General features: G+C 45.5%; 1 protein-coding gene across 1 annotated transcript; it reads right to left on the bottom strand.

The window, feature by feature from the left end:
* Positions 1–8,069: 8,069 nt before the first annotated feature.
* LOC141164762 (E3 ubiquitin/ISG15 ligase TRIM25-like) lies at positions 8,070–12,766 on the bottom strand. The gene has a single exon (XM_073650291.1). It carries the CDS (start codon positions 12,678–12,680, stop codon positions 10,926–10,928), a length of 1,755 nt encoding a protein of 584 aa, XP_073506392.1. The 5' UTR covers positions 12,681–12,766; the 3' UTR covers positions 8,070–10,925.
* Positions 12,767–22,969: the final 10,203 nt, after the last annotated feature.

Here is a 22,969-nt window from a genome sequence, read left to right as displayed (position 1 = left end):
ACACTGAAGGCATCAAAACTATGAATTAACACATGTGGAATTATATACTTAACAAAAAAGTGTGAAACAACTGAAAATATGTCTTATATTCTAGGTTCTTCAAAGTAGCCACCTTTTGCTTTGATGACTGCTTTGCACACTCTTGGCATTCTCTTGATGAGCTTCAAGAGGTAGTCACCGGAAATGGTTTTCACTTCACAGGTGTGCCCTGTCAGGTTTGATAAGTGGGATTTCTTGCCTTATAAATGGGGTTGGGACCATCAGTTGTGTTGTGCAGAAGTCTGGTGGATACACAGCTGATAGTCCTACTGAATAGACTGATAGAATTTGTATTATGGAAAGAAAAAAGCAGCTAAGTAAAGAAAAACAAGTGGCCATCATTACTTTAAGAAATGGAGGTCAGTCAGTCCGAAAAATTGGGCAAACTTTGAATGTGTCCCCAAGTGCAGTTGCAAAAACCATCAAACGCTACAAAGAAACTGGCTCACATGAGGATCGCCCCAGGAAAGGAAGACCAAGAGTCACCTCTGCTTCTGAGGATAAGTTTATCCGAGTCACCAGAAATCGCAGGTTAACAGCAGCTCAGATTAGAGACCAGGTCAATGCCACACAGAGTTCTAGCAGCAGACACATCTCTACAACTGTTAAGAGGAGACTTTGTGCAGCAGGCCTTCATGGTAAAATAGCTGCTAGGAAACCACTGCTAAGGACAGGCAACAAGCAGAAGAGACCTGTTTGGGCTAAAGGACACAAGGAATGGACATTAGACCAGTGGAAATCTGTGCTTTGGTCTGATGAGTCCAAATTTGAGATCTTTGGTTCCAACCATCGTGTCTTTGTGCGACGCAGAAAAGGTGAACGGATGGACTTTACATGCCTGGTTCCCACCATGAAGCATGGAGGAGGAGGTGTGATGGTGTGGTGGTGCTTTGCTGGTGACACTGTTGGGGATTTATTCAAAATTGAAGGCATACTGAACCAGCATGGCTACCACAGCATCTTGCAGCAGCATGCTATTCCATCCGGTTTGCGTTTAGTTGGACCATCATTTATTTTTCAACAGGACAATGACCCCCAAACACACCTCCAGGCTGTGTAAGGGCTATTTGACCAAGAAGGACAGTGATAGGGTGCTACGCCAGATGACCTGGCCTCCACAGTCACCAGACCTGAACCCAATCGAGATGGTTTAGGGTGAGCTGGACCGCAGAGTGAAGGCAAAAGGGCCAACAAGTGCTAAGCATCTCTGGGAACTCCTTCAAGATTGTTGGAAGACCATTTCCGGTGACTACCTCTTGAAGCTCATCAAGAGAATGCCAAGAGTGTGCAAAATCAAAGCAAAAGGTGACTACTTTGAAGAACCTAGAATATAAGACATATTTTCAGTTGTTTCACACTTTTTTGTTAAGTATATAATTCCACATGTGTTAATTCATAGTTTTGATGCCTTCAGTGTGAATGTACAATTTTCATAGTCATGAAAATATAGAAAAATCTTTAAATGAGAAGGTGTGTCCTAACTTTTGGTCGGTACTGTATATCCATCTGAACTTACAGTCCTTCTGAGGACTAATCCAGCGGCATATATTCAGTGGTGATAGCAGGAATTAGGCAGGGAGGCAATGTATGTGGCAGACTGCAGTGCATATAGCGAGAAGTTCCTTCGAACGTCCTGTCTGCTGCTGCTGTACTTACAGATATTTGTAGACATAGCCCCAGGTATCAGGGGCCAGGGAAAAAAAAAATTGATCTTAATCCTGGTTATTTGCTTAAAAAGCAATGCAGTGTACACCATTTTTCTGCTCCATTTGCTTGTTCTCACTGCAGAATAAAGCCAGATCTGTTCCATATTTCAGCTATAAAAATCCAGAAATTTAAACTGAATGTGGAAAATATTGGCCTCCTTTTCCATTCTGTTGCAGTGTGTCGGTCAAGCTATTCACACTAGGTCTCTGTGAAGAATAGTATAGCAAATTATAGGTCTGCTATTTAAAACCGTGGTTCTCTGTCAGTCATAACACCTATAAGAGTGTTCCAAAATCAGACATTTCTTCCATTTTCATTCCGTAGCAGTGTGTCGGTCAAGCTATTCACACTGGGTGTCTGTGAAGGACAGTATTAGTAAATACCAGACCTGCTATTTAAAAACATGGTTCTCTGTCAGACGTATCACATATAACTGCATTCCAATATCAGCCATTTCTTGTGAACGTGGAAAATATTGTCCTCCATTAAAAATGGGCAAGGTGCGTGGCAAGGGACGGGGAAGTGATGGTGATGGTGTTTGCAGAGGCAGAGGCCGAGGACATGGCCGTGGGCAAGCTGAAATTGTGCCACAACAAACACCCACATCTTGTCGCTCGACCTTCCTGTCCCAATTACTAGGGGTCCGCAGAACACCACTATTGAACACAGAGCAGTGTCAAAAGGTTATATGTTGGAGAGCAGATAATGCTTCCAGTCACTTAGCCACCACCACCACCCTGTCTTCCACACGGTCAAGTTTCAGTAGCCGTGAGTCTGGACCGCATATTCCTCACCCTGATCCTCCTTCCTCCCACCATGCCAAGTGCCCGGAGACAACTGATCCAACACTTGGACACTCAGAAGAGCTGTTCACTTTTCCATTTGTAGATTCGGGCCTCTCGCCCGGCCAGCTTCAAGCGAGTCAAGAGGAGAGCGCGTGTAGCGATGCCCAAATATTGAAGCAGCCACAGTCACACGAAAGCGACGGTCGGAAAGTGCAATTACTGTCGCAAGAGATGGAGGATGATAATGATGAGACACAATTGCCAGAAAGTCAGGAGGAGGACCAGGCTGCTGAAGTGGAAGATGAGGTAGTGGATGATATAGTAACTGACCCAACCTGGCAGGGGGACATACAGAGCGAGGACAGCAGCACACAGGGTGAGTGAGGCGTAGCACCACAACAGGCAGGAAGAATCAGCGTGGTGGCCGCAGACACAAGGCGGGAAAGCGATCCTCGTAACACCAACACGATGGAAGTTGCCAGTACAACTGTTAGGTCTTCCCGAGTCTGGTTATTTTTTAAAGACTCTGCAGATAACCCCAAAAAGGCCATTTGCACCACCTGCCAGGCCAGCATCAGCAGGGGTAGCAAAACTAGCAGCCTGACCATCACCAGCATGATCAGGCACATGGCAGCAAAGCACCAGAGTCCAGCAACAGTGTCTGTGGGTGACACCACTGCTTGTTCCGCTGTTGTGCGTGCACGCCAATCTCCTGTCCATGGTGCATGCCAAGATGCCTCCTGCCCTGCACCTGTCGTTGCACACTCTCAACTAGCATCATCAGCAAGCACGTCCACATCCTTGTCCCAGCGCAGCGTTCATTTGTCCTTACCCTATTCTTTGGTACGCAAGCGCAAATACACAGCCAAAGCCCACAGGCCACACTACTAAATTCACACATGCTTGCACTCAAAATGTTGCCTTTTAGGCTCGTGGAGACGGAAGATTTCCGCAACCTGATAGCAGCTGTTCCTTGGTACTCGGTCCCCAGCTGCCAGTATTTCTTCCAGTTTGCCGTCCCCGCATTACACGAGCATGTGTCCCACAACATTAGATGTGCCCTCAACAATGCAGTTACTAGGAAAGTCCACCTAACCACGGACACGTGGACAAGTGCTTGTAGGCAGGGATGGTACATCTCGCTGATGGCACACTGGGTTAACATAGTGGAAGCCAGGACCCAGTCGGACCTTGGGATGGAACACGTCCTCCCGACGCCGAGGATTGCGGGCACTGGGTCAATCAGGGTTGCCCTCACATTCTACAGCTCCTGTACCTCTTCCTCTTCATCCTCCATCTCCGAAATAACCACATCAATCACAAGCTGAAAGCACTGCAGCACTGCCTTGGCCAAGTGGCAACAGGCTGTGCTGAAGCTAATATGCTTAGGTGACAAACCACACAATGCTGAAGAGTTGTTGACAGCTCTGAAAGAGCAGGCAGATCTGTGGCTGACACCACTGAACCTACAGCCAGGCATGGTCGCGAGTGACAATGGCCGGAACCTGGTGGCGGCTTTGAGGCAAGGCGAGCTCATACATGTACCATGCCTCCCTATGTGATTAACCTCGTAGTTCAGCGGTTTCTCAAAACCTACCCAGATCTGTCGGATCTGCTTGTCAAAGTACGCCGCCTGTGTGCCCATTTTAGAAAGTCAGCTACAACTTCCGCCGCCCTTGCCGTGCTTCAGCAGCGTTTGCATCTTCCAGCTCACCGACTGATCTGAGATGTCACCACGCGTTGGAACTCTACATTGCAGATGTTGGGAAGGATTTGTTAGCAGAAGAGGGCAGTTGTTGACTTCCAGCATCAACAAGGCAGTCGGTAATCAGGTCAGACTCCACACATAAAACCTCAGGAGTGGACATGGATGTCAGACATCTGTACCATCCTCAAACTTTGAGGACTCCAGCAAGATGGTGAGCGGCGATGACGCCATAATTAGCATCACCATCAAGCTTCTCTGTCTTCTGAAACGCTCTCTGCTCACAATCAAAGAGGATGCATTGCAGGCGGAGCACGATGAGAAGGAGCAAGGAACCATACAGGGTGATTACACACAGCCCAGCCTCATCTCATCCCAACGTGGATTGGGTGACAATGAGGAAGAGGAGGAAGAACAGGAGCTAGTTTCCTGCGCTATAGACGGTACTACCTGCACAACTGTCATACCGTCTGTTCAGCGTGGATGGCCTGAGGACAGGGAGGAGGAGGAAGAAGAGGAGGATGAGAAGGAAAGCATGGTCAATCGTCCTCTTGGTGAGGACACGGAAGTCTTGCCTCTTTGCAGTCTGGCACACATGGCTGAGGTTATGTTATGCAGCCTTTCCCGTGACCCTCGCGTTGTCCAAATTTTGAGTGACAGTCATTATTGGTTGGTGACACTTCTAGACCCATGCTACAAGGAGAACTCTCTGTCTCTTATTCCCTTGCAGGACAGGCCAAATAAAATGGTGCTGTATGAGAAAGCCCTTGTTGCGGAATTATTAAAAAAATTGCCATCTGAAAACGCAAGTGGCAGAGGTCACAGTTCGTTGGACAACCAAGGAGTACAGGTCGAGAGAGACACAAATGGAATCAAGCAGAGGCAGAGGAACACTGTCAAAGTTCTTGGACAGTTTTCTCAGACCCTCCCATCACACAAGCCCTGATGCGCGGGGTACTCTCTCAAGGAGGGAAAAGTTGCGGAAGATGCTGAGGGAGTACCTTGACGACCGTACCAACGTCCTCTGTGATTCCTCTGTGCCTTATAATTATTGGGTATCCAAGCTGGACACGTCGCATGAACTGGCTCCTGGCCTGCCCTGCCGCTAGCATTTTGTCAGAGCGGGTTTTTAGTGCCGTCGGTGGAATTATAACCGATAGGCGCATCTGTCTGTCAACTGAAAATGTTGACAGGCTGACTCTTATAAAAATGAACAATGGCTGAATTGGGCCAGACTTCTCAACACCACCGAATGATAGCAGGGTAACATAAACTCAAATACAGTGTCTTTTTTTTTGGGGAGGTCTAACTCTATTCCTATGCACCTCTGTCTTCACACACAGACATGGGTATACGCTTCCTGATTTTGTCTATTTGCTCTTGTCCCCCTCCTTCTCAGCATCCTCATCCTCCACCACCATATCACCACCATATGTACCATATCAACATATCTACGTCTCTTGCAAGGGGCATTAGAGTTCCTCCAAATTTTTAGTATCCGTTGCAGTAACTGCATACGCAATAACAGTATAGGAGACCCACTCGTTAATAATGGGAACAACAAAGCATAGCCGGCTGATGGCTCACTAACAACAGCGAGGGCCGACTGCTGGCCCTTTAAAAATAGTAAGGGCCACCTGATGGCCCTATAAAAATAGGCTTTGTGACTTTCAGAGTCCCTCCATCATAAATGAAACAGGATGTGTCTGATGATTTGTCACACACCACATGGCCAGATAAGGTTGTAAAATGTTAAAATGACATTTCCCAGTGAATGCATTTGTCACAGTTGAAAGCAATGCAAAAGTGCAAAGACGCATCAAAAATGCTACGTGTGAACATAGCCCAAGGTGTGGAGGAGCATTTTTGTCTTTGTATATATATTTGGCCTTATATACAAGTCATTACCCTGGAAAGGATGTTCCTTAACAAATTTCCCAGGAAAATTCATTTTGGTTTAGTTTTTGTATGTTTTATTGTGAGTCCGTAAAATTGGCATAATACCTCTGACAATGTTGTTGACAGCAGTGACCCGGGAGAGATGCTTCCAGGGGTCTTCCCCATGCTGTTCCCATGTAATTTGAACACTGTTCCCATCGATTTGGGCAATTTTTAGGCCCTCTGCAGACCACAGGGGATAGTTGCCTGAAAAATATTCGAGTTTCCCATACACTTACATTGGGCTCGTTGCTTGACTCGAACAACGAGTACCCGAGCATTTTAGTGCTCGCTCATCACTAGTAACGATATATGTCTATCTATGTAACATGGAAACCAAGGAGCGAGTATGGTCGATAACTTCTCTTAAATTACTCTAATACAGTTCATGTTCTGCACCTTTTTGCTAATATCTAAGACACATAACTAAGAAAACACTGTTTCTAAGCTTGATTAACAAAAAAGTTTAGCTATAATGTGACATTAGTATTTTAGTGATAGATGGTGACACTATTTGGGTCTTTCATGATGGTATTATTTGAGTAATGTATGACAATATTTTCTAGGTCTATTTTTACGTATTATTTCAGCAATGTATTGCATTGTTTGACTATTATATGGTGCTATTATTTGAGCAATTTATGACAGTATTATCTTAGGATGTTATAATGTAATATTTCAGCAAAGCATGGTATTCTTTATTTATTATTTAACAGCTTTCAGCTATATCTCGAGCCATGGTAACTTGATGGATGAATGCTCTTAAGGAAGATCGATCTTGTGCAAGCCTAGATAGGTCCACCAGAGTTATCTTCACTGTATCAAGCCATCAGGTTGCTGGTCTTCATTGTTCCTTCTATTCTTCCGACCATGTGATTTTTCTCTCTTCGTATATTGTGTCCTAAGTAGGCAAGTTGTAGCTTGGTGTTCCTTACTTTGAGTGACATGTCTGGCTTGGTTTGTTCCAAAATTGATTTGTTTGATCTTCTTGCCATCCATGGTATTGATAACATCCTTCTCCAGCACCACATTTCTTATTTCATATTATGTGGGGATACCATAACAATTAGTGCCAGTTGTAGCTTTGCTCAAAATGGTGTACGATTGCTCTGTTCTCTGTGTTCATGTATTTGATCTTTTCTTCCCGACCTTGGACCTTGCCTTGACTATCCATTTGTCTTGCCCTTTTGTCTTGATCCGTTATCTTCTCGGAATTCTGACTTCGGATTGATACCTGACTATGCCTTTGCCTTATCCCTTTATTTAGGACAAGCCTTCCTGGTATCTGACCCGGATCACTTGACTATCCAGCCTTATGGCTTGTCCGAGAGTAGTGACTAACGTCACAAATACCACTTAGAGGCCACAGTCAACATTGACCGTGGCATCTAAGAGTTTAAACGGCCAAGATCAGACTTATCTCAGATCAAGGCCAGGCTGATACAGCTTCAAACATAATTGTATTAATTGGAATAAAAACCATTAGTGACTGCCGTAAAAAGGCAAATTGGTGATCACTATAGGCATCAAACAAACAACAGAAAACCATCATGATATAAGAAGTTTACTCCAATAAAATCGTCATTACTAGGTGACAATTGTTACATAGATGAATATTCATTACAAATAACCAATTTCATTAATATATTCATTGTTTCATGAATTCATTAAGTTACATTAATACCTTCACACAACACCCAATGACCATGTTTAGATACATTTTGCAAGTTTTAGCTTTTATTCTTTTAGTCCCCTCTAGTGATGAGCGAGTGTGCTTGTTTAACCCTTTAAAACGAGCACGCTCGGGTGCTCACCGAGTATTTGCGGCATGCTCGGCATCTAGGTTTGAGCCGCTGCAGCTGCATGTGTCACGGCTGTTAGACAGCCTTGTTTGTTAGGCAATCCCTGCATGTGTCACAGCTGTCTAACAGCCGCGACACATGCAACCGCGGCAGCTCAAACATAGATGCCGAGCACGCCGAAACTACTCGGCGAGCACCCGAGCATGCTCATTTAAAGGGTTAAATGAGCATGCTCGCTCATCACTAGTCCCCTCTTCTGAAGACTTCCTAAAAATAATAATTTGTTTGATAAGTAATTAAAGAGATTTTTTTTACAAATGTAGTGTTTTCTCATGTTAGTAACATAAGATAAAATTCCGACCATTAGGAATTATCTGCGGGGAGCTCCACCGATGACGAGCATAAGCAGGGCACAATGTCACTCACAAAATAGAATCACACAGAAGTGATCAACAAAATGAATGGAAACTGCTTCAAATGTCAAAATAAAAATAATAAACTGTGATGATACATTATTGGGCACAGTTTGCATACAGAAAGGTCCTGGGAAAAGTAAGGATTGATAGCACAGGAACAGTGTAGAATTAGTATTTTGTTTTTAGAATTTTTTTAAGAAAAATATTCTTTATTTATTCATGGCAGACTAATAGAAAAAATGTTTAAAGGGGACATTACAGGTTTTAAGAAAAGTACAAAAAGTGAGAGTAGAAGAAATTTATAAGACTTTTCTCAAATACATATCATTAGCAAATCAGATGTATTCCCTCTGTGTTACAAGGATGCAGTTTTCACTTTAATTTAAAGGGAAGCTGTCAAGATTGTCTATCTCAAAGTAATGTCATGCTTGCACAGGGGCTTTCATGCTGGTTAAGTCCATGCAATTATTGAAATCCATTTTGTAGTTTGGGAAATTCTGTGTTGAAATCATATGCAAATGAGCTGCAACTGCTTTGGGGTCAGACAATACATTTGCACATATCCTGCCTCATTATTCAACATTTGCCACCTGTCTCCTGTGTCTGATAGGTCATTCTTGTTTCAGTGGCCTGCTTTCCATACCAAGATCTCTTGCGAGCACAGTGCTTGGTGTGGTGATTGCACAGTTAGGTCATGAAATGTGATGTCTCTGCATATTATAAAGCTTAGCTACACGAGGAGTACACAGCTGCTTCTAAAGGATAATGTGCAGGAAGAGGATGTAGCTGCTTCTAAAGGGTAAAATTTATAAAAGAAGAATGTAGCTGTTTCTAAAGAGTTGAATTACTACAGTAGGTGATAGCTGCTTATAAATGGTTAATATGAATATTTTAGTAAATACAGATGGAGAAAGCAGCTTCCATGCCACACAGAAGAGAAGTCTCTGATAGTGTTTACTTCAAGCACAAAGTAAGACAGCAGCACAGATCTCCCCTATGTTTACATGCTACACAATCACAATCTCCCCCCTCAAACTCAGAAGCAGGAAATATCACAAAGCAGTCAATAGTGAGACATTAAAGGGTCCAACTTCAGCTCACTCTACCTTTCTTAAGAGATCAGCTCAGTTGAGTTATCATGTATTTTCAAAGGGGAGAGAGGATAAAGTCACTGCCAATTGTCTTTGGCAGCTTATTTAATGAAAGACAAAAGTTGGGGCATTAACATTCAAAATGTCTGACACTTATCTCTAAACCATCTGTCAGAGGATAATCAGAAGGACTAATACACATTAGACTGATGGCTAGAGAGGGTGTGAGTTGATTTGCAGGACCTGGTCCAGCTGCCAGGTAATCTGTGGCCATCAGACAGGATCCCTGACGGCATCTCCGACTCCTCTTTTGATTAGCAAGCCTGGTGCAATTATATAGTAGTGGTGTGACACACATATGATGGCACGTCAGGCAGGTTAATAAAATGAAGAGCTGGGAATGCTGGCAAGTAGGAGGCAGTTTGGTGGGCTATTATCTGGTGGCCACTGATTACTGATCTGCACTAAGGGTCTTTTTAGACGGACTTACCGGCAGCATGATACTTCCGCGAATCGGTAAACTTTTTCTGATTGGCAGTCGTTGCCTGTTTACAAAGGAAGATTAAAGCAAAAGATGAGCACTGAACGATTTATACTAGATCACTCAGTGTACGTAGGCTGCCGATGTTCTCGGCATCGCGAATCCTGTTTACACAGGACAGTGGTACGGCCGAGAATGATGATCTTTTGAGCTACACAAAAGATCATTTCACCCAATGAACGAGCGTTTTACCTGTTCACACGGCAAGGTAATCATGAAACGAGCGTTTATAACAACACTCGTTCATGATCTTAACTCTACTGATGGCTAATCCTACTAATATCAGCAGATTCAGCTCATAGATTGTAGCTTGCGACCTGGGCTCTCACTCCTCTTGGTGTCTGTTGAACTATGTGTTACTCTGTTCTGTCTTTATTGTCTGTACTAGTCCCCTCAGAAATGTAAAGTGCTGCGGAATACTGTATGTTGGCGCTATGGAAATAAAAATTATTGTCATCAAATTTGAATGGGAGCCTTTAGTTCCAGGATCTTTACTGATCCAAGAGATTTACGGTTAATGTCAATAGTAGAGATTATTATACTGTTATGTTTTAAAAAGGACGATAATGGTCCAATAAAGAATTAGAACTTTAAGGGTCTGTTCCTTGATCTTTGGTTGTCCAACCACAGCGTAGGTGAGCATGTTTGGACAGTGTTGGAAATATGAATTAAATAGTGGAAGTCGCGTATGCCCACTTCCACTCCATTTATCATCGGGCTGTAGAGCTCTACTCTCCAGAGCCCAGCTGTTGGACACCCAAAGAACAGCAAGCTATACCCATATCCTATGAATGTGGATAAGGGATATCTTGTGATTTTGAGAATAGCCTTTTAATAAATCTTCTCCCACTAAAATATCTGTAGTCACCAATCAGATTTTGCTATTTCTTACAGTTGTTTCTCACCCTGATATCCTTATAGAGGCTCCCAATACATATAATGCAGCGTGAAGGGGCGCAGTGAAGGTGGCAGTGAAGGTGTGTAAGTGTCTGATGGGGTCACACAGCTCATAAAAGGACAGCTGCCCGGCCTCATAATCCAGACATATCCTGACTCCATCACTGGAGATCTGGTGACGTAACAGGATCTCTTCACTGTCATGTGTTACTAAATATGAATTTTGATATAATGAAAGTGATCCACATAAGCTCCAGGACTTTTTATTATTTCCAATGTCTGACTGACGTCCCCTCCTGTCTATACTGGGGTAACATATTCCCACCCTCCACAATTCTGACCCCCTGATCTCCACATCCCAGTAATGTCGTCCGGAGGTAAATCCCCTCCTGCTCATCACCTGATAGTACTGGAATCTCTCTGCTGTTTCTGGACGATTCTGTGTTATTTCTGTCCAGGTCACAGTTTTCAGGTCGTCTGATATAAGGAGATTATTAGCAGCCGTGTTTACATCCAGTAATATGTCTGCAGGATCCTGCACATAGAAGATCACATTTATATCTCTTATCATAGCAGATAATGTGTGTGATATGTGTGAGATCAGCGCCGCACCCCGATCACCTCCATCATGTCCTCCCGTGTCCTCATCACCTCCATCATGTTCCCCTGTGTCCTCATCACCTCCATCATGCTCCCCTGTGTCCTCATCACCTCCATCATGTCCTCCTGTGTCCTCATCACCTCCATCATGTCCTCCTGTGTCCTCATCACCTCCATCATGTCCTCCTGTGTCCTCATCACCTCCATCATGTCCTCCTGTGTCCTCATCACCTCCCTCCTCCTCAGGATCACACAAGACACTTGTGTCCGGTTCCTGTAAGACAGTCAGTGGATCAGTCACGTTACACAGCTCCTCAATGTGCCTCATCTTCCTGGACAGCTCGTCCTTCTTAATTTCCAACTTCTGGATCACATCAGACAGTGACAGTGACACCTTCTCTTCCTGCCTGGAGATGTCACTCAGGACCCTCTTCTCCAGGTCGTCCACCCGTCTCCTGATGTCTATAAACAGGGCAGTGACTCTCTCAGCTTCTCCAGATGTTTTTTCTTGAGCTTTTCTCTTCCGCCTCTCCAGACTCTGGACCCTTTCCTCATTTTTTTCTCTCCTTCTGATCAGTTTCTGCAGAACATTTCTCAGTTTCTTCTTCTTCTTTTCAGAGGCCTTATCCAGCGTCTCCACCCGGTGTCTCCAGTGTTCTCCGACCAAACTGCAGGACACACAGATACAAGCAGCGTCCTCGGTGCAGTAATATTCCAGGATCTTCTTATGGACAGAACATTTTCTGGTCTCCAGAGAAGTGCTGGGATCAGTGAGGACGTGTTCTGCTCCTTTGCTGTGAACTCTCAGATGTTTATCACACAGAGAAGCCTCGCAGTGTAGACAGGATTTAACAGCAAGTACAGGAGACTCCACACAGTAAGTGCAGCAGATTCTGGTGACCGCTTTTGGTTTAGGCTGAATAAGCAGGAATTTTTCCAATGATATGCACAGAGTGATGTTCCTCTTTAGTGCAGGTCGCTTTCGAAACTTTGTTTTACATTTAGGACAGGAATGAACTCTAGACTTAACCTGCTTTTCCAGGACCTGATCAATACAGACCCAGCAGAAGTTGTGTCCACATCTCAGAGTTACAGGATCTGTATAAATGTCCTGACAGATGCCACAAAGCTGTTCGTCTTTCAGATCAGAAGATGCCATGACTGACACTATTTAGGAGCAGAGAAGCCGAATGTGGCCGATGTTACTGGCAGAAGGGTGCGTTCCAGCATATACTTTATTCTTCTAGACTTTGATCTTTGTTTCTCTACCAAGTTAAACATTTTCCTCATGTTTTCCTGCTCTGTAGAACCTGTAGAGTCATTACTTATGTTATTGTCACGGGTGTGTCAGATGTAACAGTCAGTCGCCCTGCATTTGGTTGCAGAAGATCTCTTCGTTTGGCATTATTATTTGATAATTAAGGAACATCATAATTCTGTGCTTGCTGGTCATCCAGGTGGTAAGACAACCACGGACCTCCTCTCTCGTCGTTTTTGGTGGCCGGTGTTGCATCGGGATGTAATTGAACACGTATCTGCTTGTAGTATTTGCTCGCGTTCTAAAGTTTCGCATGTTGCCCTGCTTTAATTGACATCCTTACCTGGGTGTTTAAATAGTTTCACTTTGCTACAGGGAGGTACCACTGATATTCACATGTTTTCTTGTGAAAGCTTGGAGCGAGTGCAGTATGTTTACTTCCTCTCTGGTGCTAAGAGGACGCGTGTGTTATCTCTCTGAAGTCGGCTCAAGCTAAGTTATCTTTCCCCTGTCTCTGTCTACCTTGTTGTCTTTAGTGTTAGTGGGGATCGACTAGTGCTTATCCCTCCCCTTCCTTATCCAGGGCCAAGCGCTATGGAAATACAGAGATAGGTTCCTGTGAAGAACCAATATATGGACGGTAGGGGAGACAGGGTGATATCAGGTCAGCCTAGGAGGTCTCCACTTCCCCTTTCCCTAGAGTCTGGGCTCCCTTCTCCTCTTCCCTTTGTGTTGCACTTAGTCTTTGCCATACATTGCGTGACAGTTATACAATACTTCTGTATCTGTTTTCCTGATTGTGTATGCTTGAGATTTTTTCAGTGAAGAGAGTAATAATAATGACTTTATTACCATAAACCATCAGTAACCCAGAAATCAGTAATCTGTCAAGGTTCACAAATCCTAGTCCTAGTTGCAGAAAAAAGCTCAATAAAACAAATGCACTTTATTTATCGTAAATGAAATCATTCAAACACACACACGGCTTGGTTATCAAGAAACCACCACAACAAGGCTTTAAAAAGTGCCATGTAGTATGGAAAGACAGCCTCTTCTCCTAGTCCCAAGTGTCTGAGAAAAGGCAGAATCCATTTAAGAGCTGGGAAAAGGATAAGCAAAGCACTGATAATTAGAATTGAACAGATTAGAATCATTGAATCGTAGTATGTAAAGCCCCCGTCTCACATAGCGAGATCGCTAGCGAGATCGCTGCTGTGTCACGGTTTTGGTGACGCAACAGCGACCTCACCAGCGATGTCGCTATGTGTGACACTTTGCAACGATCAGGCCCCTGCTGTGAGGTCGCTGATTGCTGCAAAGTGTCCTGGACCATTTTTTGGTCGTTGCTCTCCCGCTGGTCAACACACATCGCTGTGTGTGACCAGCGGGAGCAGCGATCAGGCTGGTAACTATGGTAAACATCGGGTTACTAGGGGCACACGCGCACCTAGTAACCCGCTGTTTATCATGGTTACGAGCCTGCTAAACTGAGCGGTAACCTCCCGCTCACTGTAGCAGAGTGGTAACCATGATAAACAGCGGGTTACTAGGTGCGCGTGTGCCCCTAGTAACCCGATGTTTACCATAGTTACCAGCCTGCTCCTGCTTCAGCAGGCTCGTAACCAGGAGCTGGACATCGTGGAAAGATTCTTTCCACGATGTCGCTGCTCCCCTGATCGTTGGTGAGCCTGCTGTTTGACAGCTCACCAGCGACCACATAGCGACGCAGCGACGATCCCTGACAGGTCGTATCGTTGTCGGGATCGTTGCAGCGTCGCTAAGTGTGACGGGGCCTTTAGAGTTGGAAGGGACCTCCAGGGTCATCGTGTCCAACCCCCTGCCCAATGCAGGATTCACTAAACCATCTCAGACAGACCTCTGTTTGAAGACGTCCATTGAAGAACGCAACACCTCTCGTGGCCGCCTGTTCCACTCATTGATCACCCTCACTGTCAAAAAGTTTTTTCTAATATCTAATCTGTATCGTCTTCCTTTCAATTTTATTCCATTGCTTCTCGTGTTTCTATGTGCAAATGAGAATAAGGATGATCCCTCTACACTGTGACATCCCTTCAGATATTTGTAGACAGCTATTAAGTTTAGTTTGAATTCACCTGGGAAATTTGTATTGAAGTTATATTGCAGTGCTACAAACCGGTCTCTAATTTTCCCTTCATCTCTAAACTCCTGGAACGCTTGGTCCACTCTCATATAATCTGCTATCTCTCAGATAACGCTCTTCTCGACCATTTACAATCCGGTTTCCGCTCCTCACACTCTACTGAAACTGCCCTCCCCAAAGTCTCTAATGATCTACTAACAGCTAAATCTAATGGTCACTGCTCCCTGCTGTTTCTTCTGGATCTCTCTGTCGCTTTTGACACTGTGGATCACCAGCTCCTCCTCACTATGCTTCTCTCTATAGGCCTCAAGGACACCGCTCTCTCCTGGTTCTCCTCTTATCTTTCTGACAGCTCCTTCACGGTATCTTTTGCCGGCTCTTCTTCCTCTAATCTTCCCCTTACTATCGGGGTTCCACAAGGATTAGTCCTAGGTCCCCTCCTCTTCTACTTGTATACTGCACCTATTGGACAAATGTGGTGCCCCTGAGGGTTCAGTCGCCACAGAGGTACTGCACCTCACCCAGAGGTGTGGCATCTCCTTCTTTCAGGTAAGGAGGAAGTACTGCCTGGGACCCCAACACCTGCACTCAACACTACACTACTCCAGGCCGGCTGGAAGGGCATTATGCACTTCTTCTGCTGCCCTGTCCCTGGCTGGAGTGGGGGGGAACCAAAGAGAGGGGGAACCAGTAGTGGGTGTGGGTGGAGGATGTAGAATAGGGGAGCACTTTTATAGGAGGTATATATAAAGGGAAGCCATCTTAGGGTGGCAGTGCAGTACTGTGTAGTGAAGTGAGTAGTAAGGAGAGGAGGGGAACAGAGTCTCTTCAGGAGCTCTGCTCCAGAAAGGGGCCTAGTAAGATGGAGGCCCAAGAGTGCGAGGGGAGTCAGGGAGGAAGGCTCCGGTAACAGAAGGGATCCCAGGGGTTACGGTGAGTGCAGGACGGCACCCGTACGCCCGAATCTGCCAGGCGTCAGAGGGATCAGGCCGCAAGAAGGGGACCGGTCCCTGGACCAGCCATGTTACTCCAGGTCTCGGCTGGAAAAACTGGAGGCTTCTGCACTTCCATGGTGCAGTTGCCACAGCCTCACCCTAGTCACCGAGGAGGGCAGCAAGTAGGTCCGGGAACTCCAGATTGCCCAGAGGGACTTCAGAGCACCCTATCGGGACTTTGTGTGGGGAAGCGCAGGGCAGGAGGGAGAAGGCCCAGCATGGGAAGTCGGCCACGGAAGGAACATAAAGACAGGGGGTCCCGTTAAGTGCTTCTAATATACCTGAAGGAGTGCTGAACCCCTGCCAGGCAAACGCAGCGCGACGCGGGAGTCTGACACCTGGACAGTGTACCCGAGGAACCTAAAAAGAACTGTGAGTAAACTCGGATGACTGCACTCCACTGTCTCTGTCGGTTATTTCCATCACCCCACCGCCTGCACTACAACGCCCAGCATCACCATCTGCACCTACACTGCCCCGGGGGCTCACTCCGCCTGTGGGGAGCAGAAACATCCCAGCTGCCATCCCATCACCCCCGGAGGTCTGCAGCAGCGCTGGTGACTATTACCAGAAACCACAGGTGGCATCACGAGACAAACTAAAAACATTAAAACCCCTTTATAAGAGAGACCCCAGAGTACGGGCCCGGGAGCCGACTGCCGTGACATCCCAAGGAGGTAAAAGCCCGGGTACCGAGTTTCCCCCATATATCCCCCTGGGCGAGACACAAACCATCAGCAGATTTAGTTTCCAGTATCATCTCTAAGCTGATGACACCCAACTATACACCTCATCACCTGACATCACCCCCACTTTAATACAAAATACCAGTGATTGTTTGTCCGCTGTCTCTAACATCATGTCCTCCCTCTATCTGAAACTGAATCTCTCCAAAACTGAACTCCTTGTTTTTCCTCCCTCTACTAACCTACCTATACCTGACTTTTCAATTTCCTAGGGTGGTGCCACCATAACTCTCAAGCAGCAAGCTCGCTGTTTTGGAGTCATATTTGACACACAACTTTCCTTTACTCCCCATATACAATCACTTACTCGCTCATGTCACCAGCACCTTAAAAAAAATCTCCAGATTCCGACCTTTTCTCACCTTTGATACTGCAAAAACTCTTACTGTTGCTGTTATTCACTCTCGCCTGGACAACTGCAACTCTCTTCTAATCGGTCTCCCTCTAAACAAACTCTCTCCTCTCCAATCCACTCTGAATGCAGCAGCCAGGGTCGTATTTCTGTCCAGCCGCTTCACCGACGCCTCTACCCTGTGCCAGTCATTCCACTGGTTACCCATTCACCACAGAATACATTACAAACTCATCTCTCTTACCCACAAAGCTCTCCACAGTTCTGCACCGCCCTATATCTCATCCCTCATTTCTGTCTTTCACCCCTCCCGTGCACTCCGTTCTGCAGCTGATCTAAGACTAACATCCTCCTTAATCCGAACCTCACACCTCCGTCTCCAAGACTTCTCTCGTGCCACGCAAGTTTTTTGGAATGATCCGACTGATATCTAGCCCCCATGTCTTCAAACGTGCTTTAAAAACACATCTGTTCAGACAAGCCTACCACCTCAACTCACCAACCTAACTCTCCCCTGTTCCCTCCTAAATGTTAATCTTAATCTGCTCCTGCCTATTCATCTGTCTCCACATCCTCCATGCACCAAATAGCGCACGGTAACTGCTCTTAGACAGATACTGGCTGATGACCATGCTCTTTCTTCCTATTGTGTCCCCCCATTTCCATATAGATTGTAAGCTTGCGAGCAGAGCCCTCACTCATCCTGTAACTGTTGAAATGTGATACATTGTATTGTTTGTGTTGTCTGTACATGTCCCTACTTAATTGTAAAGTGCTATGGAATATGTTGGTGCTATATAAATAAAAATTATTATTATTATTGCAGTTAATCAAAAGTTCTCATAAGACTCCAATTGCCCAGAAAAGATGTGTAAGACACTGTAAAGTCTTCCAGGATTTTATGTAACCCCTTTCAAACTCTTTACTTCAAAGACGATCTTAGTATGTCAAATGTCAATCAGATGAAATCTGTACTGTGTTCTGATGAGACAAAATTTAAGATTTTTGGTACCAACTGCCTTGTCTTTGTGAGGTGCATAAAAGGATGGTCTCTATATTTGTGATACCCGCTGTGAAGCATGAAGTCTGTCCACTAGGGGAACCATTAGAAAGGATTGGGGATATAGTTTGCATCACACAGAGTAGTATGCAATTAACACAAGGGATTAGCCCACTAGTGGGGAGGGGTTGGAAAAATAAATAGTGGAATCACTTTCTACTTTTAGTCAGTGGAGAGTAGAGTTGAGGAGTCTAGCAGAGTCAAGTGTGTGAGTGAAGTCCTGAGGAAATGCTAGATAATGACGGTGTCAACGGGATCCAAGAAAGCAGATGCAGCAGAGGCAAAAGGGTTTGGTCAGTGCAAGTCTCCTAACAGTATGAGAACACATCCGAAGATTCGTGTGGACGCCAGGGCAGTCTTGGGCCTAGGGCCCTGAAGAGACATTGAGTGTCTTGTCTCTGTCTCCACTGTGAAGAAGATGTCAGCCCGGCCACAGCAAAAGGGAAAGATGGTGGACCTCAGGGAAACTGTTATGCCAGATAGGAAGCTCCTGTGACCAACAGAAGAGCTTGATGTAGATGGATCTAATAGACTGAAGATATTTAAATTTTTTAAGGTCAGTATAGATGTTCACCAGGTACTTCGCTCCTTCAAGTAGGTTTCATCATTCTTCAAGAGCTAATTTTATGGGCAAGAGCTCATGTTCACCAAGAGAATAATTCCATTCTGCTGGAGAAAATGTTTGGGAGAAGAATCCACAGGAAAGATTTCTAGATCCAGAATTTCGGGAGAGAACTACTCCTATGCCATTAGCAGAGGCATCTACAGTGGGTACGGAAAGTATTCAGACCCCTTTAAATTTTTCACTTTTTGTTTCATTGCAGCCATTTGGTAAATTCTAAAAAGTTAATTTTTTCTCATTAATGTACACTCTGCACCCCATCTTGACTGAAAAAAAACAGAAATGTAGAAATTTTTGAAAATGTATTAAAAAAGAAAAACTGAGTATTCAGACCCTTTGCTCAGACACTCATATTTAAGTCACATACTATCCATTTCCTTGTGATCCTCCTTGAGATGGTTCTACTCCTTCATTGGAGTCCAGCTGTGTTTAATTAACTGATAGGACTTGATTTGGAAAGGCACACACCTGTCTATATAAGACCTCACAGCTCACAGTGCATGTCAAACCAAACCTACTATATAATTGTCTTATCCCGTCTGTCTGTCTGTCTATCTGTCTGTCTGTCTTTCTGTCTGTCTGTCCTGGAAATCCCGCGTCGCTCATTGGTCCGGCAGCGGCCAATCAGCGCCGTGGGATTTCTGAAAAAAGATGGCGGGCGTTAGCGGCTCATCAGCGGGACGGAGCTCAGCGATGATGCAGCCGGGAGATGAGCGCCGCGAGGCGCTCATCTCCCGGCCGGTAACAGCAGAAGGACCTTGACCGCCGGACCCATCTGCGGGACGGAGATGCAGCCGGGAGATGACCGGCGCAAGGCGCTCATCTCCCGGCCGGTAGCAGCGGAAGGACCGCCGGCGTCGCTGACCTCCATGCGGAAGGGAGGACCGGGGAGAGGCGCTGCGGGTCGGGATACTTCTGCTGCGAGCGCCCGCTCATGTCCTGGGTTCTCGCTGCGGAAGTACCCGCACAGGCAGCGCCGCTCCCCAGTCCTCACCAAGACGATTCGATGATTGGTCGCGGTCTTCGGACCCGACCAATCACTGATCTTAGCGCAAAAGTTAAATACCGCTGTGCTGATTGGTCGCGGACGCTGCCCGAGACCAATCACCGATTTGGGCGCCAAATTTAAATATCGTCCGCGACCAATCAGCACAGTAGTGGTTAACTTTAGCCGCGACCAATCAGCGAGATTGGCGCCAAATTTAAACAACGCTCTGCTGATTGATCGCGGACTCCAGCTGCGACCAATCAGCGACATTGGCGCCAAATGTAAACAGCACTCTGCTGATTGGTCGCGGCCGCCAGCCGCAAACAATCAGCGATTTTGGCGCAAAATTTAAACAATGCTCTGCTGATTTGTCGTGGCTGGCAGCCGCGACCAATCAGCGAGATTGGCCCCAAATTTAAACAACGCTCTGCTGATTGGTCGCGGACGCCAGCCGCGACCAATCAGCGAGATTGGCACCGAATTTAAACAACGCTCTGCTGATTGGTCGCGGATGCCAGCCACGACCAATCAGTGAGATTGGCGCCAAATTTAAACAACGCTCTGCTGATTGGTCGCGGCTGCCGGCAGCGACCAATCAGCATTATTGGCGCCAAATTTAAACCCCGCTCTGCTGATTGGTCGCAGTGGCCGGCCGCGACCAATCAGCAATTTTGGTGCCAAATTTAAACAACGCTCTGATGATTGGTCGCGGTCGCCGGCCGCGACCAATCAGCATTATTGGCGCCAAATTTAAACCCCACTCTGCTGATTGGTCGCAACCACCGGCCGTGACCAATCAGCAGTATTGGCGCCAAATTTAAACCTCGCTCTGCTGATTAGTCGCAACCACCGGCCGTGACCAATCAGCGATATTGCCGCCAAATTTAAACACCGCTCTGCTGATTGGTCGTGGCTGTGACCAATCACCATTATTGGCGCCAAATTTAAATACCGCTCTGCTGATTGGTCGCGACCGCCGGCCGCAACCAATCAGCATTATTGGCGTCAAATTTAAACACCGTTCTGCTGATTGCGCCAGGTCGGCCGCATACATATTCTAGAATACCCGATGCGTTAGAATCGGGCCACCATCTAGTATAGTATAATAGCCATCATATAGTCCTCCATACAGTATTATGGACACCATGTAGTCCTCCATACAGTATAATGAGCCCCATATAGTGCTCCATGAGGTATTATGGGCAACATATAGTGCTCCATACAGTATTATGTGCCTCATATAGTGCTCCATACAGTATTATAGGCCCCATGTAGTGCTTCATACAGTATTATGGGCCTCATATAGTGCTCCATACAGTAAAATGGGTCCCATATAGTGCTCCATACAGTGTAATGGGTCCCATATAGTTCTCCATACAGTATAATTGGCCCCATATAGTGCTCCATACAGTGTAAAAGGCCCCATATAGTGCTCCATACAGTATTATTGGCCTCATATAGTGCTCCATATAGTATTATGGGTCCCATGTAGTGCTTCATACAGTATTATTAGCCTCATATAGTGCTCCATACAGTATTATGGGCCCCATGTAGTACTTCATACAGTATTATGGGCCTCATATAGTGCTCCATACAGTATTATGGGCCCCATATAGTGCTCCATACAGTATTATGGGCCTCGTATAGTGCTCCATACAGTATTATGGGCCTCATATATTGCTCCATACATAAAAAATAAATAAATAAATACTCACCTCTCCCCGTTCCCCGCTGCTCCAGTCTCCTCATTGTCTTCTGACCCTCTGCACTGCTCGGAACAGAGGGCGCGCTGTAGTGAAGTCATCTCGCCCTCAGAACTGAGACATCACAGAGCTCAGATGCAGGGGGGAATGATGGGAGAGGGAGTGTCAGCTGACGGCTCCCTCTCCCATCATTGTTTTCAACTGTTTCGTCACTGCTATTGAATAATGAGCCCTCACACAACTCTGTCTACAGGAAAATAAAAAAGTTACTGTTCTCGAAATTACGTGAATGCCCCCAAAATTATTATTTTTTTTATTTTTTTTGTGTGTGTGTGAGTAGAAAACATGAAAAAAAACACATAAAGTGGATATTGTCTCTATCATAGCGACCTGCAGAATAAAGTCAATAGGTGAATTAAACTGAACAGTGAACAATGTATAAAAAAAAAATAAAACGCTATAAATTTGATATCGCGCTGACCCACGGAAGAAAGGTAAAACTTTATTTATGCAACATATGAATAGCAGAAAATATAAATCATAAAAAAAAAACACAACAGAATTGCTGTTTTTTTTTTTTATTTCTACCAATAAAGTATTAATACATGGCAATAAGACCACTTTACCTCTCTAGTTCGGTCGTTTTCTTGGGTCCAGTCTTCACTGGAGGCGACTGTCGCCTGAGGCCTCGTTACTACTCTGATTAGGCCGACAACCAACTGTAATTAGCTGCTGAGGTAAAAGGAAAGCCAAGCTCTGATTGGTTCCTCAGGTAAAATGAACACTGAGCTCTGATTGGTCTGGTAAAAAGAAAGCTGAGCTCTGATTGGTCTGGTAAAAAAGAAAGTTGAGCTCTGATTGGTCTGGTAAAAAGAAAGCTGAGCTCTGATTGGTTCCGCTGGTCCTGTTGGTTGCTGTGGGTATAAAAATGCAGTTTATTTTTCGCACTGTCCTGTGTTTGTGCCCCCTGTCCTGATTATCTTAAACAGCTATTACTGGGGTCTTATTTTACTCCAGGATTTCACATACTAGGTGGTCTCTTAAGAAACAGAATAGGAGCCATGAGAAATTGTCTTGCTGGTGAATCCACCTGAACAGGTGAGCCGTGACATAAAGCTCGAGTTATGGCTGACTAGAAGGCCTAGGCATGAGCGTTATCTATCTGTACCAGACTGGTGTCAATGGAGCGGATCCTGATCCAGGGCACTGACACAGGCCACTCACATCCTCCTCTATACAGTGAGTGAGCTCGGCAAAGGTCCTCTATTCTCTATTGGGGTCTCTTCAGACGGCGGCGTAAAGCAAAATCGCATGTGATTTTACTACAAATTGCCCCTTTTTACCGTTGTAATGAACTTCACTTTTACGAGCTGCAGAACCATGGCAAATTGCTGTCATGCGGTGGGCAACAAGAGCCACAACATAACTGTGCCGTCTGAATAGAACCTTTGAGTCTTCCTCTGCATCGGAGGTCGCCTCCTTGCTTTTATCTCATGTATATGTGTACTAGATGGTGGCCCGATTCTAACGCATCGGGTATTCTAGAATAGGTATGCGGCCGACCGGGCGCAATCAGCAGAGCGGTATTTAAATTTGGCGCCA

The sequence above is a fragment of the Phyllobates terribilis genome, unplaced genomic scaffold, assembly GCF_046119375.1.
Source record: "Phyllobates terribilis strain yellow unplaced genomic scaffold, ASM4611937v1 Scaffold_10__3_contigs__length_209671492, whole genome shotgun sequence".
NCBI classification, from domain to species: domain Eukaryota; kingdom Metazoa; phylum Chordata; class Amphibia; order Anura; family Dendrobatidae; genus Phyllobates; species Phyllobates terribilis.
The sequence above is the reverse complement of the archived record's forward strand: the minus strand, read 5'-3'. Positions and strand labels throughout refer to the sequence as shown.

Bases quoted from the DNA above. Each gene is read 5' to 3' on its own strand.
- LOC141164762 (XM_073650291.1), bottom strand. From the start codon at position 12,680: ATGGCATCTTCTGATCTGAAAGACGAACAGCTTTGTGGCATCTGTCAG.